The 27390-nt window shown below is 63.3% G+C and overlaps 1 protein-coding gene across 1 annotated transcript in view; it reads left to right on the plus strand.

Moving 5' to 3' along the window:
• The first annotated feature begins 225 nt into the window (after nt 1-225).
• The window catches only part of CPXM2 (carboxypeptidase X, M14 family member 2), a 46713-nt gene continuing 19548 nt past the window's right edge, over nt 226-27390 (plus strand). Inside the window, exons 1-6 of the mRNA XM_054729092.1 lie at nt 226-689; nt 10469-10567; nt 12287-12396; nt 16509-16648; nt 24365-24449; nt 26171-26321. Coding sequence (XP_054585067.1) covers nt 374-689; nt 10469-10567; nt 12287-12396; nt 16509-16648; nt 24365-24449; nt 26171-26321 — 901 coding nt within the window. The 5' untranslated portion in view covers nt 226-373. The remainder of the gene's footprint in view (nt 690-10468; nt 10568-12286; nt 12397-16508; nt 16649-24364; nt 24450-26170; nt 26322-27390) is intronic.

The following is a 27390-nucleotide window of genomic DNA, read 5'->3' on the forward strand; positions in this document are numbered from 1 at the left end:
CCCAGCAGGGCAGCTCCCTGGCCGGGTCCGGTGCCTGGAAGGGGGGAGGGTAGGTGGGGGTTGGAGACAGTTGCTGGGATGGCCATACGCCCTTACCTGCCTCCCAGGGCCAGCCCAGCGCGGTTGGAGGGGGGAAGGGAGGGGAGGGCGGGGCCGCCCCGCCTGGCGGGTCCCTGCCCGCCCCTTGCCCGGCCCAGCCCGGCCCAGCCCGGCCCAGCCCGGCCCAGCAGGCCGGTCACACGCGCCACCGGCCGGCAGCTTCCCAGCCCCGTGCGCCCCGCTGCAGTGCCGGGCGCCCCTGCCCCGCGCCGCCCCCACGCACGCCCTGCGCGCCCAGCCACCGAGACCCTGCCCGGGGCGCGGGGCAGTGGGCATGGCCCGCTGGGGGCCCGCCACGCTGGCGCTGGCCCTCGCGCTCCTGACGGTGGCCCTGCCGGGGGCTGGGGCCCAGGGCGCGGCCCTCGAGGACCCCGGCGGCCACTACGCGCAGGAGCCCTGGAGCCAGGAGCCCTACTACGCGCGCGGGGAGCCCGAGCCCCAGCCCGAGCCCTTCTCCCCGCGGCTGCCCGCGGGGACCCAGGAGGAGGCGCAGGAGCCGCACCCTCCCGCGCCCAGGCTGCCCAAGAGGGCGCCCAAGGCCAGGAAGGCGCCCAGGGGCGAGAAGCTGGCTCCGGAGACGCCTCCGCCCGGTAAGGAGCGCGCTGCGCGGGCGGCGAGGGGGCGCCCATGGCCCTGCGTCTCCCGGGGAGGGGTGGGGGGCGGGGGCGCCCAGTCTGCGGGGACAGGACGGCTGCCTCCCCGGCCCCTGCGTCTGGGATGAGAGGGCCCTGGAGCCGCCTCCTCGCTGCCCCCCAGCCTTCGTAGAGCCTGCACCGCGCACCCTGGGCCCCTCGCAGTCCCGGGAACTGGAACCTCACGGGCACCCGACTGGCGAGGCAGAGCAGTTGGGCAGCTGCCCGGGGAGTGGGGTGCCCCTTGTGCCAAACGTGAAGTGAGTGCACTGAGCGCGGGTCCTGCTGCCGGACACCCTCCTCTCCGCCTCCCTCTCCGCCCCCCGCAGGGCGCTCTCTTGAGGGTGAATTTCTGATTTGGGGGTCGGAGCGGCTGGTGGGTCTGGGCCCCGTGGCCTCTGGGGACAGCCCAGCCCCGGGCCTTCAGCAGCCCATGTCCCTCTCAGCTGCCCCCCACCTCCTGTTCTGGGCCCCGACCCTCTGCGCAGCTGAGGGTGGCAGAGGTCCTGCTGGGAGCGGGGCAGCCGGGTCCTGGTGCCCCCGGGAGAGGGCAGCCTGGGGTGCGGTGCCTTCCCTGCACCCCTCTCTCCACCCTCTGGTACCCCCACTCCCCGGCCCCGTCTCGGGGAATGACTTCCATCCCGTGTCGCACGCTCCTCTCGAGGGGGCCCTCTCCATGGTGCCCAGGGTTTGGGGCCAATGGGACAGGCTCTGTCCTCGTGGTCCAAGGCTGGGGAGCCAGCGCCCCAGGCCATGTCCTTGGCAATCGGCGGGGGGCCCCTCACAGCCCCCCAGGGAAGGGGGGAATCCCGGGTTTGGTTAGACTGTTCAGGAAGGTCTGCGGCGAGGCCGGGAGGGGGAGATGGAGACTCCGGTCCTGCCCCTGGACCCGTGTCCGCAGCCCCTGTGCACGTGCTGAACTCCAGCTCCAGGCCCTCCGTGGACCAGCGGGCGGGTCGGGGTTGTGCCGCCCTGGCCAGAGCCATCCAGGATTCCCAGTGTTTTCTGCCCGTGATGAGCCCTGGCTGTGGAGAGGGTGCCTGGAACGGGAGTGGGGAGACGCTCATATTTGCAGGACACCCACCGGGACCCCTCGGCGCCGGGGGGGGAAGGGGGGGTAAGCGGCTCGGTGAACCCTCCCATGGCCCCGAGCGGGGTCCGTGTGGCTCTACAGACCGGGAGGCCGGGCTCTGACAGGCCCCGCTCGGAGCCGGGCGCTTGGAGATCTGTGTGCTCCAGCACAAGGCCTCTTTTTGTTCTGTCATCTGCATCCCATCTGCATGTGTTTGTTTTACTTCAGGGGCAGACACGCATGTTGTCTGGTGTTTACTGGGGGTGGGGGCTGGGGGGTGGAAGGAACCCAGACGGAGAGTCTGAGGACAGCACGGAGCACCAGGTCTGGGCTGGGCCTCAGCTCCCTGTCCTCCCAGCCTCCTCCTCTGCATGTAGGAAGATGGGCCGCCACCTCACGTTACTCTGCTGATTGTTCTAGAAGCTTCTCCACAGACCTCCCGGTGTGTGCTATCTTTCATTTGCTCCGCAGGTCTGTCCCGGGAACCTGCTCAGCACGGGGTGCAGATGTGCTGAGGGGCTGATCCCCAAACTGGAAACAGGTCCCTGAAAACCCCAGGCTCGGCTCAGACACTCAGCTCGGGGCCGGGGGGGGGGGTGGGGGGGGGGGGGGGGGGAGGAGGGGCTGCCTCCGGCCGCCATGTTTCTAATGGGTTGTGAGGGGCTTTGCAGAGCACCCCCAACTTTGACAAGCAAAGCGTGACATACATCACAGACTTTCAACTCCTCTCCTGCTGGGGGGTGCCTTTGGCCAGTACAGTCCTTCACCCTGGACCCCAATGGGGGAGACTGGGTTAAGAATGGCCTTGAGCCTGGCCGGTCGGTCTCAGTGGTTGAGCATCGGCCCATGAACCAGGAGGTCATGGTTTGATTTCCGGCCAGGGCCCAGGCCCGGGTTGTGGGCACATGCCCAGTCGGGGGCGTGCAGGAGGCAGCCCATCAATGGTTCTCTGTCATCGTGGATGTTTCTGTCTCTCTCCCCCCTTCCTCTCGGTTAAGTCAGGAAAAGCACATTAAAAACAGAGTGGCCTTGGTTCGGGGGCCAGCGGCAGTTTTGTGCAGTTGGTGTGTTGACAGAAGTCATGCTTCCCATTGGCGCGGCGGCTGGAGGTCTGTGCTGCTCCCGCTGTCAGAGAAGCGCTTGTGTCTGCGCTGCGCCGTGTCACAGCCGGTGTCCCGGTACCGTGGACGGGCGCTTCCTTACGAGGGAGCAGGAACACGGGCCGGCTGGGGTGTGCGAGGGGAACTCCGGCCCCGTCTCAGCTGCTCTGGCTCTGAGGCGGGGGAGAGGCAGGTCCCGCTGAGTAAGGGGGTGAGGGCCTCTGGAACTAACGGAGACGCCGGCCAAGCGCTTTGTCTTTGCCGACGACGGGTGTCTTCCCGGAGGCCCTCGTCTGGCGTGAAGGTCGGGCTCGAGGGGAGGAGGCAGGCACCTGTTGGAGCGGCAGGGAGTGCGGGCTTCACGTCACAGGAAGGCTGGCTCAGCAGCCGGGCCCGGGGGGTGAGTCTCGGCTCCGACCGTGGCCGCGCTCTCTCCCCCACAGACAAGTGCAGTGGGCCAGCCACGTGCCGGCGCCTGGCGGGCGTGGACGGCCGGACCCTCGGTGAATTGGGAGCGCTGCGGTTTTGCAGGAGTGGCGATCGCCAGAGAGGCAGAGCTCTGCTGGACGGAGTAGCCCTGAATCTTTAAAAATGGTTAAGTTTTTATCTAGAATGATAAAAGCGTAATATGCTAATTAGACCAGGTGTCCTTCCAGACGTCCTTCCGGATGAAGCTGGGGCTGCAAGGAAAGCCCGGGTCCCGGGTGCTGGAGGGAAGCCAGTGCCGGCAGCTGGGGGAAGGAAGGCCTGCTCTTGCATGAACTTCGTCCATCGGGCCTCTAATTTTGAAGTAATTACAGACTCAGCGGAAACTGCAAAAGCCAGTGCCGGGAGGTCCTGTGTCCCCGTCACCCAGCCTCTCCCAGTGACAGTGCCTTTGAGGACCACACTGTGGGATTCCTCACCTTGGCAGGATTGCCATTTCGGGCCACGTGTGTGTGTGTGTGTGTGTGTGTGTGTGTGTGTGTGTGTGAGAGAGAGAGTGTGTGTGTGAGTATGTGTGTGTGAGTGAGTGTGTGTGTGAGTGTGTGTGAGTATATGTGTGTGTGTGAGTATGTGTGAGTGTGTTGTGAGTATGTGTGAGTGTGAGTGAGTGTGTGAGTGTGTGTGTGTGTGTGTGTGTGAGTGTAAGTGTGTGTGTGAGTGTGTGTGTATATGTGTGAGTGTGTGTGAGTGTGTGTGAGTATGTGTGAGTGTGTGTGAGTGTGTGTGAGTGTGTGTGAGTGTGTCTGAGTGTGTCTGAGTGTGTGTGTGTGAGTGTGTGTGTGAGTGTAAGTGTGTGTGTGTGTGTGTGTAAGTGTGTGTGTGTGTGTGTGTGTGTGCGCGAGTGTGTGTGTGTGTGTGAGTGTGTGTGTGTGTGAGTATGTGTGTGTTTGCAGTGAGGGCAAGGGTTAGGAGGACATTTGTAACGATTCCTGTATGTCTCTTAGCAGCAATCACAGTGCTTTCAGCACACGTGAGGACAAGGGATCTTTTAAAAATATATATGTTTTTATTGATTTCAGAGAGGAAGGGAGAGGGGAGAGATAGGAACATCAGTGATGAGAGAGAATCATTGATCGGCTGCCTCCTGCACATCCCCTACTTGGGATCGAGTCCACAACCCAGGCATGTGTCCTTGACCAGAATCGAACCCGGGACCCTTTAGTCTGCAGGCTGACGCTCTATCCAACTGAGCCAAACCATCTAGGGCAAGAGATCTTATATCATGATATTATGTGTTCACTTGAAGGGTTAAACCCAAAGTGGTTTGACCTGATAAACTCCCTACAAAATTCCGAGGGAAAGGATATTTTGTAAAAAACAGAAGAAAAAAAAGAAGTTATTTCACACACATCAGCAAATAGCTTTCAAGACAGCACCTCTCTTTCCACAATGTTCTCCAAAGTCAACGATTCCTGCTGGCAGCCCCCCGCCTGGCCGTGGCTCGGAGGCCAGGGCTGGTGCCGGGAAAGGAGGGAGCACTCCGAGTTTGGGGAGCTGGCCTGGAGGCGGTGCTTCTGAGCAGTAGTCACGGTGCTTCCACGTGCCGGAGCATGCCGCTGCCGGGTCCACGGTGGGCGATGCCCTCGGTGCGGGCGGTGGCAGCCCGGCCCGGGAGGCCGCATTTTGAGGCGAGGTCTCCGCTGGATGTTCTCGGGGCCGCGGAGCCTCGCTCGCAGGCTGGGAGTTTCCACAATGGCTCTGCCCTCCGAGACCTTCTCAGACCCCCTGAGGCCATGGAACCCATGGACCTGGGGTGTCTGTGGATGGCCCCCCCAGGGCTGATGGCCCCCGCTGGCTGGCATCCAGCCCACTGCTCACGTGGGCACAAGGGATGGTGGGAGTGCTACGTTACCTTCAAGGTTAATTTAAGGCGCTCCTGTCACAGGTTTTCATGGAATAGTCCATCCTTGCAGGACGTGTGTGGGTATTTGGCAAATTCTGTTCAGGATCCAGAGAGAGCTGGGATCACAATGTTGCTCCATCACCTCGGGCACGTGTGGCTTCTCCACGCCTCGGGCTGCTCGCTGTGACACGGGAACGATGAGAAGCACACTTCCCGGGGTGGTGGGAGGTCAGGCGGGTCACCAGCAGCCTCCCCCGTGTTGGAGGGCCGTTCAGAGGCACTTCCTCTTCAGTCCCCAGGGCCCCCGGCCGGGCGGAGTCCCAGAGGGCCGTGCTCAGCACGCAGCCTCCGTTACAGGCGTTTCCTCCTCCACGTCTCTGTTCCTTCGCTGCGTGGACTCACCTCCCAGAGACACTCCAGCTCCAACGCCTGGTCTCAGGCTGTTCCAGGCCGAACCCAAACTGAGACAGGCAGGTGCCAACGGTGCCCAGCCCAGTCCTGGGCACATCCCCGCCCGCTGCTGTGAGGGGGGCGGGTCTTTCCTTAAAGAGCTCCTCCCGTGGTTGCCAGTTAGAAAGGTGGCTGCGGCTGCATAGAGGCCGGGTGCCCTGGGTCCCTGATGGAGACCCTGCCTTCTTCACAGAAGCTCGCCCAGAGGAGCGCAGAGGCTGATGGGGAAGACAGAGGAGGAGGGTTGGGAGGGCTTTTGGTTGGTTGTTTGTTTGTTTGGTTGGTTGATTGGCTGATTAGTTGATTGGTTAATTGGTTGATTGGTTGATTAGCTGGTTGATTGGTTGGTTGGTTGATTAGCTGGTTGATTGGTTGGTTGGTTGATTGGCTGGTTGGTTGGTTGATTAGTTGGTTGGTTGGTTGGTTGATTGGCTGGTTGGTTGGTTGGTTGATTAGCTGGTTGGTTGATTAGCTGGTTAATTGACTGGTTGGTTGGTTGGTTGGTTGATTGATTGATTAGTTGGTTGGTTGATTAGCTGGTTGGTTGATTGGTTGGTTGATTGGTTGGTTGATTTTGGTGTTGCCCTCGTGAAAGGCTTAGAAAATTGCAGTGGAATCTCCATCTCCACCCCAGACCATCCAGGTGACTGAGTAACAGGACCAAGTGCCTCTTTCAACCACTCACTCCTTTCAGGACTCACCGGACCCCCCAGGAAACCTGTTTCGAGGGGCTTAGTCTCAGGACTGGATAAGGACACAGGCTGCTCGCTCCCCATCCTGGCCCTTTGGCTAACACCCCCCGGAGTCGGGTTTGCAGCCACCATCGCTTAGGATTTTCACGGTCACCCTCCTGGCTCTCTGTGTGAGGTTCTCTGCAGACGTGCCTGGTGGCGGGGCCCTAGGAAGCTGTCCTCATCGTCTGTCTCGATGCCCGAGGCTGCATCTCGGGACGCCCCTGAGAACCCCCTTGCCTGGGGACGCCTCCCTCCTGTGTGGGTTCCAGGAGCTGAGGGCCTGGGCCGAGCCCTTCGCCAGCGGGAGTGCAGATGCTGTGGGGCTGGAATTTCCTGGGGAAATGCAAAAGGCAGCGAAGAATTTGTCAGTTTCTGGGGTTTGCTACTGGAAGCTCCTTGTATAGAGAGAAAAGCCTTTCTCATAAACCCAGAATAGACACGGCCCGGCTGGCAGCTCCATTTTGCTACTCTTAAGGAATTCAGCTTTGTCACGCAGCCCAGATGGAGATGTTGATTTAATCTGGCTCCGTCTCTCCCCACTTCGCTCTCTTCTTTCATCCGGACGGACCGTGTGGTGCCTTCCTTGCTGGGCAGGACCTCGAGGGGAGTCAGACTCCAGCTCCGCCCGGCCCTGTGGGTGCCCTGGGGTGGGTCTCCCCCGCCTGAGCCTCGGTGTCCCCACCTGTGACATTACGTTCACGGTCAGCCCCCGCCCTCAGCGGGCACTTGCCAGGATGGGATGCTTTAATCCATGTGAAAATGCCTCATGATTGTGAGTCACACTCCACATGCTGTCTGTTGGCTTTTCAGCAGCTGGAATGGTGCTCTGTGATGGGAGGGGCTCCATCGTCATATTAATGAGGAGCAGACGGAAGCTGCCTTTTAAAATATATTTCTATTGATTTCAGAGCGGAAGGGAGAGGGAGAGAGAGAGAAACATCAATGACGAGAGAGAATCAGGGATCGGCTGCCTCCTGCCCCACATTGGGGATCGAGCCCATAACCCAGGCCTGTGTCCTGACCGGGAATCCAACCGTGACCTCCTGGTTCCTAGGTCGACGCTCCACCCCGGAGCCACCGGAAGCTGTCTTACTCAGTGGTGACCGAGGCAGGCTCTGCCCGGAGCCCTGGATGTGGGTTATGTGTTGCTGTTTCCTCCCGGTGACTGCCATCCAGTTACAGGCGGGTCCTGTGTCCCCCGTTTCCTGAGGAGGGGGCGGCCATGAGAGGTGAAGGGTCACTGAGGATTCAGTTGCTCAGGGCGGTGGCAGCACCTGGAGCTCGAGAGGGTGGCTGGGCCCTGCCTGTGGTCTCCGCCCTTTGTCCCCACGTGTTGGCCCCGGGACGCAGGCTCTCAGGGGCGGCAGCACATGCGCCCACACGGGACCTTCCTTGGATCCCCGGAGCCAGGCAGGGACGTTTGGGTCCTGGATGGGGACCTGGCGTGTGGGAGGCGAGGCTGAGGGTGTGGCAGGGGCTGAGCCATGGACGCCCCCTCCCACGGCCCCTGGAGGCCGCCGCAGAGAGGAGGAGGCAGGGAGCGCCCACATTCTTGCCCAGAACCCCGCGGTCCCCTCACGCAGTTTGTGACGCTTCCCCCCCTCATGTCTTAGCTTTCTGCCAAGTCAGGCTCCGCGTGCGCAGACGTCATGGCTCCGGTTTTGCCCAACAATTGAGGTCTTACGGACCCTCGGCCGGGCTCTTCCGGAAGAGGCCAGCTCTGGAGGCCACTGGCCGGGACATTCCTACCCACAGACCTGGCCCCAAGGCCCCGGGGGCTCGGGCTGAGGCCGGACACACCCAGGGCGGCAGCCTCCCTCCCCGCCGCTCCGGGCGCTCGGATCGACTCCCTCGGCCGGAGGGGCCGCTTCATGTGGCGCCTTTTCAGTTCCCGGAAAGATGGGAGACACTCCCCGCGGCATCCATCACCCGGGCACAGGGGGGAGAGGGGGCGGCCCTCGGCTGGGCCCAGTGTGTGAAGATCGGTGTTCTCCTGCGAAGCACGTTCTCCCCTTCGGTGACGGTGAACAATCGGAAATGACTTCATTAATTGGCTGGTCTGGGTGGTTCCGTTTGCTGTGGGAAGTCCACACGGGGTCCCTCTCCGCAGAGCTGCCCTCCTCTCGTGTTTGTCTGTTTGGTCACCCGTGACTCATTCATTCATTCATTCATTCATTCATTCATTCGTTCGTTCATCACAGCCAATTATCCACCAGATTCTGGAGATAACACGAGCAAAAACAGACCCACGAACAGACCAGCCGGCGTCACACGTGTGTGCTGACGCTACACAGCTAGGGGCGCAGGGCTGGGGGGTTTGCTGGCGCCCACGTGGCCCTCTTCCGTGGGTGCACGCGTCCCCGGCTGCTGGGTCCCAGCCGAGCTGGCTCACGGCTGCTCCTTCTCTGGAGCGTCGCCCTCGAGGGTCCAGCCCCCTTCCCAACGGGTTGGTCTGTGGCCAGAGGCCGCCAGCAGGAGCGCAGCCCTCGTCTCCAGGGGGGGGCGGGGGGGACGCCTGTGTGCGGCTCCTGCCCCAGAGCTGCCCGGGACCGGGCTGAGTCAGAGCCAGCGGCAACACGCCTTGCTTAGCCCCCTCTGCCCCTCCGCCCCCTTCACTTCCTCCTCCCCTCCGCCCCTCCGCCCCCCTCCCCTCAAGCCCTGCCTCAGTGCCCCACCTGCACCCCAGTCTCTGCTCAGAGGCCTCTTGACCTCAGACGGGTGCTGGCCGAGCCCTCAGGGCGGCCTTGACCAGGGAGTGCGGAAAGCCTCTCCGGGGCCTGGGAGTGACTGGCGGGAGCCGAGGTCAGTTAGCGGGAGAGGAGGGAGGCTGAGGGGGAGGGAATGAGCACGGGGGTGGGGTGGGGTAGGGGGGAGGCAGGGCCTGCCGGTGAAAGCAGCCGTGTTTCCGGAGGAGACGAGATGGAGGAGGCTTGAGAGGAGCTGCCGGCCTGTGCAGGCTGCCCCGTGCCCACAGCCGCCCCGTGCCCACAGCCGCCCCGTGCCCACAGCCGCCCCGCGCCCACAGCCGCCCCGTGCCCACAGCGGTCTCGTCCCCGCAGCCGCCCCGTGCCCACAGCCGCCCCGTGCCCACAGCGGCCCCGTGCCCACAGCCGCCCCGTGCCCACAGCGGTCTCGTGCTCGCAGCCGCCCCGTGCCCACAGCCGCCCCGTGCCCACAGCCGCCTCGTGCCCGCAGCCGCCCCGTGCCCACAGCCGCCCCGTGCCCACAGCCGCCCCGTGCCCACAGCGGTCTCGTGCCCGCAGCCGCCCCGTGCCCGCAGCCGCCCCGTGCCCACAGCCGCCCCGTGCCCACAGCGGCCCCGTGCCCACAGCCGCCCCGTGCCCACAGCGGTCTCGTGCTCGCAGCCGCCCCGTGCCCACAGCCGCCCCGTGCCCACAGCCGCCTCGTGCCCACAGCGGCCCCGTGCCCACAGCCGCCCCGTGCCCACAGCGGTCTCGTGCTCGCAGCCGCCCCGTGCCCACAGCTGCCCCGTGCCCACAGCCGCCTCGTGCCCACAGCCGCCCCGTGCCCACAGCCGCCCCGTGCCCACAGCGGTCTCGTGCTCGCAGCCGCCTCGTGCCCACAGCCGCCTCGTGCCCACAGCCGCCCCGTGCCCACAGCCGCCTCGTGCCCACAGCCGCCCCGTGCCCACAGCCGCCCCGCGCCCACAGCCGCCCCGCGCCCACAGCCGCCCCGTGCCCACAGCTACCTCGTGCCCACAGCGGTCTCGTCCAGCCCGGGCCTTGGAGGGCGAGGGAGGAGCGGCCCTCTCGGGGGGATGCAAGCTGTGGGCCCAGAAGGCCCCCTTCCAGCCCCGCTCGGTCAGATGGACACGGAGTCAGCCTCTGGGTCCCGGGAGGTCCAAGGTGCAGGCTTGGACGGTGCCGCTGCGTGTGCCTTGGGTTAGCGGCTTACTTCCTGGTTCACCCCGCACCTTCCTCTCCTGTAACGGGGAGCACCTCAGCGTCCCGGGCATCGCTGCGGTCGGGGGTGGGGGCAGCGGTGGGACGGCCCTCACACATGTGGAAGCAGACATTTCTCTCTCTTTTTAGGTAAAAGTAGCAACAGAAGAGGCGTGAGAACCAAGAGCCCCGAGAAGGCTGCCAGCGATGAGCACGGCGTCCCCGTGGCCCCCGGGGAGGCCGGGGCGGGTGAGCGAGGCCCCGGGGAGGCCGGAAAGGGTGAGCGAGGCCCCGGGGAGGCCGGGGCGGGTGAGCGAGGCCCCGGGGAGGCCGGGGCGGGTGAGCGAGGCCCCGGGGAGGCCGGGGCGGGTGAGCGAGGCCCCGGGGAGGCCGGGGCGGGTGAGCGAGGCCCCGGGGAGGCCGGAAAGGGTGAGCGAGGCCCCGTGGGCAGATGTGCCTGAGCCCAGCACCACCACTGCCCTGCGCGCCGCAGGCTCCCGTGAGGGCCCTGGTGTGGGGCTCCTCTTCTCCAGCCCCACGTGGGCGAGGTGGGGGGGATCTTCCCGCCTCGCTCTCCTCTGGGTGCACAGGGCCCCACAGCCAGGGTCCCCGTCACTGCTGAGCGTCCCGGGCTCCTGAGTCCCTGCCGGCCCCGCCCCGCCTCCCCAGCACCACGCCGGGCCCTTTCACGTGAGGCCTGTAGCCGCCCCAGCTTGGCTGTGCACGTCCTATTCCCCCCCCCCCCCCCCGCCACCGCTCCCCCCTCCCCCTCCGCCCAGACCCAGGCCTCCGGGCCCGAGCCAGTCCCCCTCGAGGCCGAGACATCTTGCTGTCTCGCTGCCACGAACACACATTGGTCCTCGCTGCCCCTGGCCCGGCCATCAGTCCTGGGCTCCAGGGCACACTCTGCCCACGAGTGACGGCTCTTCGCAGTCATGTGACCGTCACTAGTTCACCTCTTATCTCGCCAGCGATGGCCGACCGGCCGCACTGCCTGGCTGTGTAGTCAGGGCACCTCCCTCCCTCCCTTCGATCCTCAGACAGAAAGTGACCACGTAGCCGCCGCCCCGTGTGCCTGTCCTCACAGTAGAGTCGCACCTGATTGGTTGCATCCCATAAAAAGGTCGCACCTGATTGGTTGGTTCTTGGTACCTTACATACAAGCACAGGTGCCTGGTTTTCTAAAGTCACTCGGGATGTGGAAAACAGCATGGAGTTTCCTCAAAAGATTAAAATCCCTTTGGACCCAGCGACCCCCCTTCCAGGAGGCGTGCCCCAGAAATGAGAACCCGTCAGAGCGAGCAGCACCCCTGCAGCCGCTGAGCCGGAGCAGCCCGTCTCCAGTTGGGGGGGGGGGTGGAGAGGCATCTCAGGGTCTCTTTGATGGGGGGTCTCTCTCCCTCTCCTCCTTTCCCAAGACCCCGAGGGCACGCGCCCTCTGGGAGCCAGCGGCCTCTGAGCCGGGCAGGGAGCCCTGCAGACACTCCCCCCACCCAGGAAGCTGCCCCCCCCCCCTCGTCCATCCAAGGGAACCCCGGTGAGCCCGGTGAAGGGAAGGACGCTGAGTCAGGGCTGCTGGCGTTACGGGGGCTCACGCTGAGGTGCTGTGAGCTGGTCCCGGGCGGGCCCTCGAGGCGGCAGCATTCCCGGCGGTTCCAGGGGGGGACCCGCTCACAGCACCTCAACGTGAGCCCCTCGGGGAGGACCCTTAATCGGAAACAGCCTCAGACAGTGGCGGGGGCAGCCACGGAGAGGGGTGTCCGAGCAGGTCGCCCAGAGTGGAGACTGGCATAATATCGCCAGGATTTACCCTGAAACGCCGGGCATGCCGGAGGGGGTGCGGCAATGAGGGGGCGTTCGGGGGGGGGGGGAGGGCGGAGAGAAGGAAAAAGCACGCGGCCGGGCTTAGGAAGCCGAAGCTGGCCCCTTTCCGCCTCTGTCCTGCTTGGTAACCGCCTGTCCTTCCAGGGTGCCCGCCCCTCGGCCTGGAAACCTTAAAGGTCACCGACTTCCAGCTCCACGCGTCCACCACGAAGCGCTACGGCCTGGGCGCGCACCGCGGGCGGCTCAACATCCAGGTACCGGCCGGGGGGTCCCGATCGCACGCCGCTCGCTCTGGCCACGGACCGCGCCGGCTCGCTGAGCTGGCTCAGGCACCCGCACGACCTTTAACCTGCACTGGGCCAGCCGGGCTGGTTTGGCTCAGCGGTTAGAGCGTCAGCCTGCGGACCGAAGGGTCGCAGGTTCGATTCCCGGCCAAGGGCACCTACCTCAGTCGCAGGTCCGTCCCGACCATTTGTCGGGCACATGCAGGAGGCCACCAGTCGATGTGTCCCCCTCCCCTCGAGGTCTCTCTCTCTCTCCCTCTCTCCTTCCTCTCTCTCTAAAATCCCCGTGGGAGAAATGTCCTCGGGGACGGGGACTATGAAAGGAAGGTGCACTGACCCTGTGCTCACAGCGGGAGGCGGTGCTGACCTCAGCTTAGAGTCGGGCCTGAGACCGGGTCACTGTCTTCTCCGAGGGCTGCTTTGCTCAAGGATGCGGCTCCCGGCGGTGCTCGCTGCCCTGCCCTCGCTGGGCCGCACGGGAGGCCGGAGGCCGGTGGAGGGACCGTGGAGGGACAGTGTTCCCATGGGCGGTGCTTGCTTCCCGGCACCTCTGCTGCCCGTTCGTCCTTCACCCCAGAGAGGCCCGGCGGGCGGAGATCACGCTCCGGGGCCGCCCGCAGCGAGGACGGTCGGGTGGAGGGAGCGCTGGGTGCTGGCGGCCCTCAGGGCCTCTTTCCCTCAGGGGCACGGCGCCTGCCCCCGGCCGCGGACAGACCCTCGCACCTGCTCGCGGTGTGAGGAGGCGGCTTGGGGGCCGGCGGGCTGGCTGTGCCCGCCCGGGGCTCCCTGCCCGTGGGCACGCGGGGTGAGCCCCGGAGCGGATGCTGCGGCCCCCGGGGCAGTGATGCCGGGCCGGCCAGGCTCTCGCCTCCAGAATCAGACCCGGGAAGCCTGGCTCCAGCGTCTTCCCACGCGTCCGCTTGAAATGCGTTTAAAAACAGCATCTCGCCTCCCGTGAGCACACGTGTGGGCGTGCCCGGGAGCGGGGTTTGTGTGCGAGGAGCACTGAGGCGTCAGGATTTCAGGCCGAATTGACAGGCAGTCGGCGGGGTGCGAGGAGGCAGCGCCGTGCCGGCCGCTCGGTCCCCCCGCCACCGCGTCTGCCGCCTGGCACTGCCGGGAGGTGAGAGCCTCGAAGACGGCGGGTGCCCGTGGCTGCAGACGAGCCCCCAGGAGGGCGGGAAGTCGGTTACAGACGTGGAGCCGAGGTTTATGCTGGTGTCAAAGGTCACGTGCGTGGCGACATCCTGCCTGTCCCTCTGCCCCGAGGCACCCGCCCCCACGTGCCCAGACGTGGAGCCCCCGTGTGTCCTGGCAGGAAGTGCGCGCGAGCATCGCCCACGCCCACCCCCACCTGCTTCTCACGGGGCCGTTCGCACCCAGCGCCTTCTGCCCCGAGGCCTGCCTGCCCGTCCGACCGTCCGGCTCTGGGGGGCAGCCCCCCTAGGTCTCTGGCCGCACGGAGCCCGCGGGGCTCCCCGAGTGCGCGCGCCGCGCAGGGGGCAGATGGGTCCCGGTGGGTGGGCTCTTTCCAAAGCGCGGACCGGCCCGCTCGCCCGATAAAGAGGCTTCGCCTGCGTCTGGCCGCGAGGAGCAGTCTGGCCGGCGGCGTTCGAGCCAAAGGGCTGGAATGTTGGCTCTCTGGGTTTTGACGGGAACAACAGGCCCAAATATTTTAAATCTTGGAAACTGAAAAATGAGCATTCCCGTCATGATCGTGCTGCTCTTTCTTACCCTGGAGACGCTCGGACCTGCCGATTTGGCACGGCGTCGGGTAAATTCTTTTTAATGTGATTTCTTCCCCTGGAACTCTCCCCGCGTCTCCCGGTGCTGGTCTCGTTTTCCTCTGGTCGTCGTTGGCGTTCCCTCGGTGAGAGCTCGCTCGGAGAAGGCCCTGTCCCCGTCCCACACGGCGAGGCTCCCCCAGGCCCGCAGCGCCGGCTCCCAGGCCGCCTCCTGGTCTCCTTACACCGTCAGCTCCTTTGCGGCTGGTCTGGGCCGGGCAGCCTGCGCTCTCGGGCTGGGCGGGGGAGGGGGCCGGCACCTCATTGTTCAGTGGGCTGATGCCCACCGAGCCGTGTTCCCTGTCATGTCACTCCTGCCCGGCTCTGCGCGCTGGGGCCTCTGTGGTTTGCGGTGTTTTGTTTTTGTTTTTGTTTTTCTTTCAGAGAAAAATCTAGGGCTTCTGTGGAGTGGGGGTGGCAACATGGGAATCTTTTTCTTTTTTTTTTTCTTTTTAAATATTTTTTTATTTATTTTTTACAGAGAGGAAGGGAGAGGGATAGAGAGTTAGAAACACCGATGAGAGAGAAGCATCGATCAACTGCCTCCTGCACAGCCCCCCACTGGGGATGTGCCCGCAACCAAGGTACATGCCCTTGACCGGAATCGAACCTGGGACCCTTCAGTCCGCAGGCCAACACTATCCACTGAGCCAAACCGGCTGGGGCTTTAAATACATACATTTTGAATCTGTTCCCTCTGTTCAGTCTGGCTTCACGGTCCCTTCCAGGCACCTCACAATCTCATTTCAGAGCTTTTTTTTTTTTTTTAAATCTATCTATATATATAAAAGGCTAATATGCAAAGTGTCCCTCGGGAGTTTGATTGGAAGATCAGGAGTTTGATAGCTCGCTATGATGTGTGCTGGCTACCGGGGACAACACAGAATGAAGGAAGGCCCTGATTGGCCCTGATCACCAGCCAGGCCTAGGGACCCTACCCGTGCACGAATTTCGCGCACCGAGCCTCTAGTATATATATAAAAGGCTAATATGCTAAGTGTCCCGTGGGCCGTCTGACCAGTCGCTATGATGCACACTGACCACCAGGGGGCAGACACTCAACGCAGGAGCTGCCGTGACACACACTGGCCATTTACAGAGAAATGGCACCAAGGACCCGGCGCTGACAAACCAACACTCAGCTTCCCCTGGAGCGACATCCCACCAAGTCGCAGCCGACGCTGCCGAGACCCCACGGTGCAAAATGCGGCCCACAGCCCAGCACAGCCCGGAAACGGTGGCTGTGGGCACTGGGTAATGACATCACATAGCAAGGCCCGGCTTCCTCTCCCTAGCAACTAGCCTCCTTCAGTTTCTTCAGCCCAGGAACACGACTTGCTTTATAGCCAGGTGCAAACATTTCACACTTTAACCAAATGTCTGTGAAGCGTTTTCCCATGCCTCATCTCATTTGATCCTCACAGAAGCCCTGGAGTAGGTAGATAGGAGACTCGGCGGAATCCTATTTTCTTTTTATTAGCCAGAAAACGGAGATTTAGAAAGCTTAGAAACTTGACCCGACTGAAAAGAAGAAGGAAATGGTGGACCTTGAAAATGACTTCAGGTTTTCTCACTGCACAGAATATAGTCAAACACTGCTGCAGTTCAATATTTTACCCTTTGTTCTCCCTGCGTGATCTACAATAATCATCTGCTTCGTGTTGATACTTACTGCTGTGTTGCTGACAATTACCTGAAAGAGAAGTTGGGGTGCTTCACTGGGCTGGGAAAAGTTTAGCTAAACCAGAAAGCAGGTCTAATTAAGCAAGTTTGTTCTATATCTATAAAAGGCTGAGTGGACTTGCGCATACGTGATACATGTAAAGCTCTCGCTGGCGCCAATTGCACACGTGTGTTTTGATCTGTCGTTGTCGATGGTGAATTTGGTTGACACTTCTATTATAGAGAAAGGGCGAATAGCGATATTAAAGTATTTCTTCTTATTAATTTCCTTTCAATGTGCACAAATCTGTGCACCCAGCCACCAGTTTTAAATATATTTTTATTGATTTCAGAGAGGAAGGGAGAGGGAGAGAGAGATAGAAACATCAAGTGATGAGAGAGAATCATTGATCGGCTACCTCCTGCATGCCCCACACTGGGGATCGAGCCCACAACCCGGGCGTGTGCCCTGACCGGGAATCGAACCCTGACCTCCTGGTTCATAGGTCGATGCCCAACCCCTGAGCCACGCGGCCGGGCTCCAGCTTAATTTCCACAGAGACAGCCTGCCCGGCCGCAGGAGCCGCCCCCCCCCCCCCCCCCGGGCCTTTGTGAAGAGCCGTCTGTCTCTCTCAGGCAGGTGTCAGCGAGAACGACTTCTACGACGGGGCGTGGTGCGCGGGCAGGAACGACGCCCACCAGTGGATCGAGGTGGACGCCCGGCGGCTGACCCGGTTCACGGCTGTCATCACGCAGGGGAGGAACTCGCTGTGGCTGTGAGTGCGGCACCCGTGCTGCATGGGCTCCGCGCCTGGGCCTGAGGCTCTGGGTGTGGACAGGGCAGGGCAGGGAGGGGCTGGCAATGGGGGGCAGGTGAGTGGCGGTGGGGCCGGGAGGGGTCAGGCAGGGGGCATTAGACGGGAAGGACCTTGGAGGATGGGCAGGAGGCTGGGTGCTGTGGACTCAGGTCCCCCTGGGAAGGTGCATCTCTTAGAATGACACCCCCCCCCCCCCCCCAGGAACGGGGAGGAGGACCCCGCAGGTTAGGCTGAGTGACACAGGTGCAGTTAGCACTGTGCGGGTTCGGCAGGGGCTGCTGTCTCGGACCCGTGGTGGTTGTTGGCCGACTGGTGTGAACACAGCCTGAGGAGGAGCTGGGCGGAGCCGAGTGACAGGGGACAGGGGACAGGTCCCAGCACCGTCCTGGGACAGGTGTGGCTCTCCCAGACCCCGGGGAGGAGGCCTGGGCCTGGCAGGGTCCTGAATGAAGGGCCGCTGGAGAAGCTGCAGAGGCGAGGGCCGGGCCAGCGGGAGGCCCAGGGACGAGTGGGAGCCCATTTCTCAGAACCCAGCTTGCGGGCAGGGCCGGGTCAGTGACGGTGACCTGAGAGTGGTCCCAGGAGAGGTGGCCACAGCCCCTCAAAACTCTCTGCGGCCTGGTCCACGCACACGTGGGGAGTATCCCGGCCTGGTCCACGCACACGTGGGGAGTATCCCGGCCTGGTCCACGCACACGTGGGGAGTATCCCGGCCTGGTCCACGCACACGTGGGGAGTATCCCGGCCTGGTCCGTGCACATGTGGGGAGTATCCCGGCCTGGTCCACGCACACGTGGGGAGTATCCCGGCCTGGTCCACGCACACGTGGGGTGTATCCCGGCCTGGTCCACGCACACATGGGGTGTATCCCTGGTCCATGCACACGTGGGGTGTATCCCGGCCTGGTCCGTGCACACGTGGGGAGTATCCCGGCCTGGTTCACGCACACATGGGGTGTATCCCTGGCCTGTGCACACGTGGGGTGTATCCCTGGCCTGTGCACACGTGGGGAGTATCCCGGCCTGGTCCACGCACACATGGGGTGTATCCCTGGTCCACGCACACGTGGGGTGTATCCCGGCCTGGTCCACGCACACGTGGGGGAGTATCCCGGCCTGGTTCACGACACATGGGGTGTATCCCTGGCCTGTGCACACGTGGGGAGTATCCCGGCCTGGTCCACGCACACATGGGGTGTATCCCTGGTCCATGCACATGTGGGGTTGTATCCCGGCCTGGTCCACGCACACGTGGGGGAGTATCCCGGCCTGGTTCACGACACATGGGGTGTATCCCTGGCCTGTGCACACGTGGGGTGTATCCCTGGCCTGTGCACACGTGGGGAGTATCCCGGCCTGGTCCACGCACACATGGGGTGTATCCCTGGTCCACGCACACGTGGGGTGTATCCCGGCCTGGTCCACGCACACGTGGGGGAGTATCCCGGCCTGGTCCACGCACACATGGGGTGTATCCCTGGCCTGTGCACACGTGGGGAGTATCCCGGCCTGGTCCACGCACACATGGGGTGTATCCCTGGTCCATGCACATGTGGGGTTGTATCCCGGCCTGGTCCGTGCACACGTGGGGGAGTATTCCGGCCTGGTTCACGACACATGGGGTGTATCCCTGGTCTGTGCACACGTGGGGTGTATCCCTGGTCCGTGCACACGTGGGGAGTATCCCGGCCTGGTCCATGCACATGTGGGGTGTATCCCGGCCTGGTCCACGCACACGTGGGGGAGTATTCCGGCCTGGTTCACGCACACATGGGGTGTATCCCTGGTCCGTGCACACGTGGGGAGTATCCCTGGCCTGTGCACACGTGGGGAGTATCCCGGCCTGGTCCACGCACACGTGGGGTAGTGTCCCGGCCTGGTCCACGCACACGTGGGGAGTATCCCGGCCTGGTTCACGCACACGTGGGGGAGTATTCCGGCCTGGTTCACGCACACATGGGGTGTATCCCTGGTCCGTGCACACGTGGGGAGTGTCCAGCTGTAAAGGCAGGGAATTCTGACACCGGCTACAGCGCAGAGGAACCGTGAGGACATGGCCTAAGTGCAATGGCCGTCACACAGGACAGTCCACGCTCAGGGGCTCTGAGAGTCAGATCCTAACGCAGGAAGCAGAGGGGCAGCTGCCAGGGGCCGGGGAGTTCCTGCTTGAAGGGGATGGACTTTCACTTTGGGGGGATGGAATGTTCCGGAGTTGGAGGGAGGGGATGGTTGCACAACAATGTGAATATACTTATTACCATTGAATTGTACCCTTAAAAATGGTTAAATTCAGCCCAGCCAGTGTGGCTCAGGGGTAAAGCATTGACCTATGACCAGGAGGTCAGGGTTCGATTCCCGGTCAGGGCACAGGCCCGGGTTGCAGGCTTGATCCCCAGGAGGGGGCGTGCAGGAGGCAGCCGATCCGTGATTCTCTCATCACTGATGTTCCCACCCTTCTCTCCCTCTCCTTCCTCTCTGACATCAACACAAACATATTTTTAAAAAATGGTTAAAACCACCGGTTTTATAGTATGTATGCTTTATTATAATAAGTGAAAAATATAAGTGCAAATACCTCTCTCCCTCCCGCCCCCCCCCCCTTCCCCCCCAAATAACCTCTCCACCTCAGCCCGGGGCTGGGGACGGAGTCCGTATTTCCCATCACATTTCGCGGGCGATGCTGCTGTTTTCGCCGAGCACCCAGAACACGTTCCTGCTGCTCCTCGACTTGGTGATGTCGTTGTGACCAGCCTGTCCTTGCACCGCCAGCCCCCGTCCCGCCTCCCCCCTCCGCTCACGGGTCATCCTGCAAGAAGCCGTTTCCCTCCTTTCCCTCTTCCCGTGCGCGGTTTCCTTCGCTGCGTTTCCAGAGCGGGACCCTCCGCGCACGGACAGCACCGGCTCGGGACGTGCTCTCCGTGGGGCACATGGTTCACCCAGGTGCTTGGCGGTAGCTCTGATGCGAATGCTTATACCTGCCAGTCTCCCCGCTGGCCTGGGTCTCTCTCCTTGGTGGCTCGTTACCATGACGATTGTTCTCACTGTTCAGATTCCAAAAAGGCAAGAGTTTTGAAAAAAAAAAGAACAAGAACGAAGTTGAATTGCTCCAGGAAAAGGGAAACTTGGGCGGAGAGGCCGGGTAGAGATTGTCCGCGGGGCCGTGGGGACTGCGTTAATGCAGGGTATTGACCTGCGGGGCGGCGGCCGGGGGGCGGGGCGGGGCGGGCTGTTACTGGATTAGAAAGAAGGCAGCTCACTTTCCGTTCCAACCGAAACTCGAGAGGGTCTGGCTGGAGGAGAAACCGCAGGGGAACAGTGTGTTTCTGGCTCAGCCGAGGACAGGAGCCTCGGAGGGAGGCGCGGGGTAGGGTTGCTTTTAAGAGGCAGTTTGTGTTTTTAAACGTCTAAGTGCATTTCAAGTCCAATTATTCTTCAAGGACGACGCCAGGGAGGCGGGCGTTTCAGTGTGAGCTGCTCGAGCAGGACCGTCCGCGCTCAGGACGGGGAATAAACGGACGAGGGTGCGTTTTGGTGTCTGAGCCCGTTTCCCGGAGGCAGGCGTGAGTCACGCTGGAGGCATGGGGGCTCGTCCAGGGCGACCCTAACACAGGAGAGGCCGCCGCGGCCCGACAGCAAAGAGGACAGCGTCCCTCCGTCCCTCCCCCCACGCTGTGCTCACGCTGTGCCCACAATGGGCATCCATGGTACCTTTTTCCTTAATCGATTTCAGAGAGGAAGGGGGAGGGGGAGAGAGAGAGAGAAACATCGATGATGAGAGAGAATCACTGATGCCTGCCTCCTGCACGCCCCACACGGGATGGAGCCCACAACCCGGGCCTGTGCCCTGCCTGGGCAGGAATTGAACCCTGACCTCCTGGTTCACAGGCCGACCGCTGAGCCACACTGGCCAGGCTTCTTCAGAGCAGTGCTTTCCAAGCTTTAGCTTCAGCACCGAGCCGTCCTGTAGAGTCTTCCTTGGAAGCGCTGGGAGAACACGGACAAGTGAGGCTGCCCTGTGGGTCCCGGATGGCCGCAGGCCCGCGGCGTCGGAGCGACACGCTGACGCGGGAGTGAGCGGGCGGGGGCGCGGGGGGGCTGTGCCCAGGCCCGGACACGGCCGGGGAGCAGGCCACGAGGCTTACCACTGCCTGGACCGGTTCCTAACCGCGTGGATGAAACACTCCGTGACTCATGGTTGTCAGGTAACTCACGCTCTGACAGGAACACAGTACAGTTGTGTTCACGGTGTTGAATAACTCACGTTTTTCACTGGTCAGCGTCCTGCCTCGCTGATGGCGGTTTAGCGAAACGTGAGGGGACTAATAAAGCCGTCTTTCATGTCCCCACTCTTGGCGTTTGTTCGATGGATAATGACCAGTGGTGACGTGATGATGGGAAGCTAATCACTTCGCCTGAGCCGAGTGGGTGCTTCTAGTGCCTCGGACGAAGTGCAGGCCGTTTAAATGCCCGGATGTTTCCCGTTTTACTGTTCCGCAAGCAACGCGGCCGTCGCCCTCTCCGGAGAGCCTGTGCCTACGGCCTTAATGCGAGGGGCAGTTTGACGGCGGAGTTTGCCGGGTGAGGGCTGGGGGAGGTCGACGAGTTGGCTGGATGTTTAGGAAGCTTTGGGTCCTGGCCGGTGTGGCTCAGTGGGTTGGGCATCGGCCCACGCACAGAGGTCACCAGTTCGATTCCCGTCAGGGCACGTGCTCCAGTTGCAGGCTCCATCCCCAGGAGTGGGGGGTGGGAGGCAGCCCATTGATGTTTGCTCTCTCATCAACGTTTCTCTCCCTCTCCCTTCCTCTCTCTCTCAAATCGATTATAAAAACATATTTATAAAAAGCGAACCCAGCAGCCCAAGTTCTAGAACCTTCTGCATCTCGCCATCTGACTTTGCCTTTAGAGGAGAAAAGCAGCTGGCTAATTTGAGAGCCATGAGCGAGGCCGTGCCAGGAGCCGGGAGCCGGGAGCCGGGAGCGGGAAACCGGGAGCGGGGAGCCGGGAGCGGGGAGCCGGGAGCGGGGAGCCGGGAGCGGGGAGCCGGCCGGCCGGGGAGGAGCGGGACTCCGTTTGCAGCGGGATCGTAGCAGAGGCTCCGGTGCGGCTTCTCCTCCGGGAGCTCTGAGGGTGGCGGGAGGGAGCGGAGGAGGCACAGACCCCGAAGGAAGACAAGGCCAAGGCCAGGCCGGTGCCCGGTCCTTTCGGGAAGGCGCTGTGCTCACAGGAGGGGACGTGCCCAGGAGGCAGGGCTGACGTGGGTGAGGGGCGCCGTGGCAGCAGGTGGCGTCCTGACCCCCTGAGATGCTAAAGGCGGGGACTCATCCTGGGGGATCCCAGCCCTCACAGCAGGGGCTGTGTTCCTGGTGGAGGAGGAGGCGGGTCCTCTGCAGCCCTGAGCCGGCAGGTGCGGGGTTGGACACAGATGCAGGGAGGGCTGGCGGGACTCAGCCACTGGCACTGCTGGCGCTTGTCCACCAGGGGGCGGTAGAGAGGCTGGCAGTGCCCCTGGAGGAGGTGGGGGACCAGGGCCTGGTGGGAGGAGTCAGAGCCCGAGGCTGGTCCCCTGGGAGTGAAGGGCAGTCCAAGGACCCTTCGAGGAGAGGAGGCTGCAGAGTGATGGAGGGGGGCGGGGAGGACTCCGCGGGCAGCAGAGGGGATGCCTGGGGTCAGGAGGCCATGGGCGGGGTCAGAGGGGAGCAGACACCTGGGAGTGTGGAGGCTGCAGGCTGGCCACTCAGCGCTGTGCCTGCTGGGAGAATCCCAGGACATGGGGACCCTGGCTTAGGTGGGGGGGGGGCAGCCGGGGAGCCGGGGGTCTGAGTGGGGAGGGAGTGACGGAGAGAAGGGGCAGTGCCCAGTCACACAGCCGCCGGGGATGCGGGTCCAGAGGCCCGGGAGGGAGGTGGCGCCTCCCCTGCCAGCGGGAGTTCCCGGCGGCCGGACGTCTGGGTCCCCGGGGAGAAGGGTCACAGGGCTCCTCTCTCTCTTCAGCCCCGCCGGGTTCCCTCCCAGGGGACCGATCGGGCCTTTCGCAGCCCTCGGTGGGGTCGGGGCCCCAGCACAGCAGGGCCGGGCGGGGCGGAGGAAGGGGTGGGCTGGGCCAGGAGCCGGGAGGAGGCCAGCAGCCCGGGACGCAGGTCAGTCTATTTGGAAGAAGTGGCGTTAGAAGAAGTTTAAGTTTAAAAAATTTGGCCATGGAGGGAGGCGTGTGTTTTCCTGCTGCGGCTCCTGTGAGTGGTGGAATGAGTGCCGGCACCTGTGGGGGCGGAGAGCCCGCCTTCCCCAACGCCTTTCGCCCTCGGAGAGCCGTCAGTGAGGCTGTGACGAGAACATCTCCACGTTCAAGTAGAGGCCGCGTCCGTCACGTCTTCCTTCCTGTGGCCGCTCAACAGCGCGGGGAGGGATGTGAAGTAAAGACACGCCCACCTCCGGCCACACGGCGCGCCGTGGTGTGGGGGCGCCCGTGAGGAAGGAGTGGGCCCTCGGGGGTACAATCTCGCAGGGAGCAGCTCGAGAATTCCCTCCCGGGGTGACGCTTCCTGCTGTGTCCAGGGCTCCTGCCCCCGGGTCTGTCCCCCAGGAAACATGCCGGACTCACGGCCTTTTTCACCCGGTGGAGGGGTCAACAGAGCCCAATACCAACAGCACAACGATTGAAATTTCTTTTGAGAGCCACATTTTTTAAACTTAAACTTCTCCTAACGCCACTTCTTCAAAATAGACTCGCCCAGGCCGTGGTCTTTTGTGGAAGAGCCACACTCAGGGGCCAAAGAGCCGCATGTGGCTCAGGAGCCGCGGTTTGCCGACCACGGCCCTAAGGCAATGCTACCTTCTCTGCTTGTTGTTGTGTTTTTGCCTGTTCACAGCTCTTGTTCTCTTTGGAGATTTCCTTTGCTTGGGGCAGGCCTGCCGATGGTGTGTGTGTGCGCGTGTGTGTGTGTGTGTGTGCGTGTGTGTGTGTGTGTGTGTGTGCGTGTGCGTGTGTGTGTGTGTGTGTGTGTGCGTGTGTGCAGGGCAGCTGGGGCCTGGTTGTCCTGCGAGCATTCAGTCCGCCGCTGGGCTGACGGCGGGCGTTCCTGGGTTTCATTCAAACCACATTTCCACCAGGTACTGAACGATGGGAATGTGTTCCAGGCGTTTCCGTGGCCGCCCACCTCTCTTCCTCGTCTGGAGGACGGCTGGCCGGGAGGAAGGGCGGTGTCCCCGCCACGGGCGGGGCCGTGTTTGGTTTGGCCGGGCTGTGCGCGGAGCCGGGAGCCGGCTGGCGATCATCTCATCCGGAAAGCTCAGTCCTTCTGTGCCTCCCACGTTCTCCCAGTGATCGGTGATATCGATGGTCGGTGACCAGGCCCGGGTCACGGGGCGGGCGCGCCTGCTCTGCTCGCCGCTGCCTTCTGCCTGGAAGAGGAGAACATCGGAAAGTGCGGAGTCCCGCCCGGCCGGAGGCGCTCAGGGCTGAGCGTCGACCTCTGAACCAGGAGGTCACGGTTCACAGGCCCGGGTTGTGGGCTCCCTCCCCAGTGTGGGGCGTGCAGGAGGCAGCTGATCGATGATTCTCTCTCATCATGGATGTGTCTCTCTCTCCCTCTCCCTTCCTCTCTGACATCAATAACAATAAGTGTGTAAAATAAGTAAGTAAAGTGTGTAGCCCCAATGACATTTTATTTCCTCGCAGGAGTGACTGGGTGACCTCCTACAAGGTCATGGTGAGCAACGACAGCCACGCGTGGGTCACGGTGAAGAACGGGTCAGGGGACATGGTGAGTCTCCTCCCGGTGCCTTTGGTGCCCGCTGGGGGCTCTGCACGGCGGGTGGTGTGTGCCCCGTGTGTGCCCCGTGTGTGCCTCATGTGTGCCCCGTGTGTGCCCTGTGTGCCCCGTGTGTGCCCCATGTGTGCCCTGTGTGTGCCCCGTGTGTGCCATGTGTATGTCTCATGTGTGCCCCGTGTGTGCCCCCTGTGTGCCCCGTGTGTGCCCCGTGTGTGCCCCGTGTGTGCCATGTGTATGTCTCATGTGTGCCCCCTGTGTGCCCCGTGTGTGCCCCGTGTGCCCCGTGTGTGCCCTGTGTATGTCCCGTGTGTGCCCTGTGTGTGCCCCGTGTGTGCCCCCTGTGTGCCCCGTGTGTGCCCCCGTGTGTGCCCCGTGTGTGCCATGTGTATGTCTCATGTGTGCCCCCTGTGTGCCCCCTGTGTGCCCCGTGTGTGCCCCCGTGTGTGCCATGTGTATATCTCATGTGTGCCCCGTGTGTGCCCCGTGTGTGCCCCGTGTGTGCCCCCTGTGTGCCCCGTGTGTGCCCCGTGTGTGCCATGTGTATGTCTCATGTGTGCCCCGTGTGTGCCCTGTTTGTGCCCCGTGTGTGCCCCGTGTGTGCCATGTGTCTGTCTCATGTGTGCCTCATGTGTGCTCCGTGTGTGCCCCCTGTGTGCCCCGTGTGTGCCCCCGTGTGTGCCCCGTGTGTGCCATGTGTATGTCTCATGTGTGCCCCCTGTGTGCCCCGTGTGTGCCCCCGTGTGTGCCATGTGTATGTCTCATGTGTGCCTCATGTGTGCCCCGTGTGTTCCCTGTGTGTGCCCCATGTGTTCCCCGTGTGTGCCCTGTGTGTGCCCCGTGTGTGCCATGTGTATGTCTCATGTGTGCCCCCTGTGTGCCCCGTGTGTGCCCTGTGTGCCCCGTGTGTGCCCTGTGTGTGCCCCGTGTGTGCCTCATGTGTGCCCCGTGTGTGCCCCCTGTGTGCCCCGTGTGTGCCCCGTGTGTACCCCGTGTGGGGCACCCACAAGCTCTGATGGATGGCGCCCCTCTGTGCCCGGAAGCGCAGCACCGAGTGGCCCTCGTTCAGGGCTCCTGTAGGGCTTAGTCTTCCAGCTCACAGGTCAGCCTGGAAGTGGGGGCCCTTGGCATCGCCCCCCCAGCTGTTCATTCAATGTGACCGACCCCTGACGTACTTGAATGGCCGTGATCTTTCGGCCCCAGGATCGGCTCCAGGGCGGCCGGTCTGACCACGTCCCCGCTTCCTCGGTCCGCTTGCTCCTGGCCTGGCGCCCGGGGTCCTGCGCGACCTGACTGCGGCCCCCGTCTCCCTGCTCACCCCAACGCACTCCTGTGTTCCCGAGAGTCCGCGGTCCCTCCCTCTGCGCCCATCTCAGGCCCCCGCAGCCATCACGGCTGCTGCTCCAGAGCCCGCCCTTCCCTGCAGCCCCACACGCTCTGCCTGCGGGGCCTTCACACGCACCTGCCCTGAGGCCGCGGGGAGCCCCGCGCTCTGAGGCGGTCGCTCTGCCGTGGCCCTCACCGTCCCCATGCCCCCCAAGAAGGGCTTCCTGTGGGCAGGGCCCTGGCTGGTCGGTGCTCCCCGCCCCCCCCCCCCCCCCCCCCCCGACGCCAGCACGCGTGTGGGATTCCTCGGTGAGGCCGGGTGAGGGAGCGAGTCTGTCACCCCGACACGCAAGCGCTGAAGGCTGTCCGCCCCTGTCCTGTGTGGGCAGGTGTTCGAGGGGAACAGCGAGAAGGAGGAGCCCGTCCTCAACGCGCTGCCGGTGCCCATGGTGGCCCGGTACCTCCGCGTGAACCCGCAGTCCTGGTTCCCGGACGGGAGCGTCTGCCTGCGGCTGGAGGTCCTCGGCTGCCCGCTGCCCGGTGAGCGTGTCCCCCGCGCCCCTCAGGGGCCCCCACGGGGAGCCAACGAGAACAGGCCCGGCCGGTGTGGCTCAGGGGGTGAGCATCGACCTAGGAACCGGTTCGGTTCCCGGTCAGAACCCGGGCCCGGGGTGCGGGCTCGCTCCCCAGTGGGGGCCGTGCAGGAGGCAGCTGAGCCATGACTCTCTCATCAGTGATGGTTCTCTCTCCCTCTCCCGTCCTCTCTGACATCAATAAAAACATATTTAAAAAGAAACATACCTACTGCAAAATATTCAGAAGACACGGGTAAGCCCAAAGCCTCCATAATAAACAGAAAACCTCCCATAATCCCGCTCAGAAGCACCAGGAACACCGGGATCGCGCCGGGCCATGCGGCCGTGGTCCTGCCGGGACTTTACGGCGAGGCCGATTTCCAGGTTGGAAATGCATCCACTCGGCCACCCACAAGCGAGGGCGACACCGAGCGGTGTCCCGAGTGTTCCCGCTGTGGGCGGGCAGGGGGGACCGTGTACACGGCGCCCTTCTGTTCACGTAGCTTCCCCGGGGTGTCCCTTTGCTCCGCTTCCTCCCTTCCGTCCTCCACCCGCTCCCTCACATCCTGGGACCCTGGCCGCGATTCTTTCCAGGCCTTTGTGGATGCTGTTTCCGGAAGTGCTTGAAGCTCAGGGGGACATAAGTGAGGCGTGCTGCTTAATGGTCGAAGAATTTCGGGTTTGCAGGAGTAGGAAGATCTGTTCCCAGCGGTGCGAGCACACGTAGCCCCACTCACCGCTCCTCTTAGAACCTGGTTAAGGGGAGACAGTCCATGCAGCTCGCACCCGTGTCCTCAGGCAAATTGACTTGTCCTGAGTCTGGAGCCCGCGGTGAGCTGGAGCCCCTCGGCTCCTGCAGGGACGGCCTTCTTCCGTCCTGAGGCCCCGGAGGCGCGGCTGGTGTCCGCGGACAGAGGGGCTTTAAAGGTCTGGCAAGAGGCCGGGACTCGGCGGGCTGAGGCTCTCAGAACACAGCTCTGCTCTGTGGGTGGCGCGGACACTAATGTGGAAATCATGTCCCTTTCCTCTGAGAC

This window comes from Eptesicus fuscus, chromosome 17, assembly GCF_027574615.1.
Source record: "Eptesicus fuscus isolate TK198812 chromosome 17, DD_ASM_mEF_20220401, whole genome shotgun sequence".
Lineage (NCBI taxonomy): Eukaryota > Metazoa > Chordata > Mammalia > Chiroptera > Vespertilionidae > Eptesicus > Eptesicus fuscus.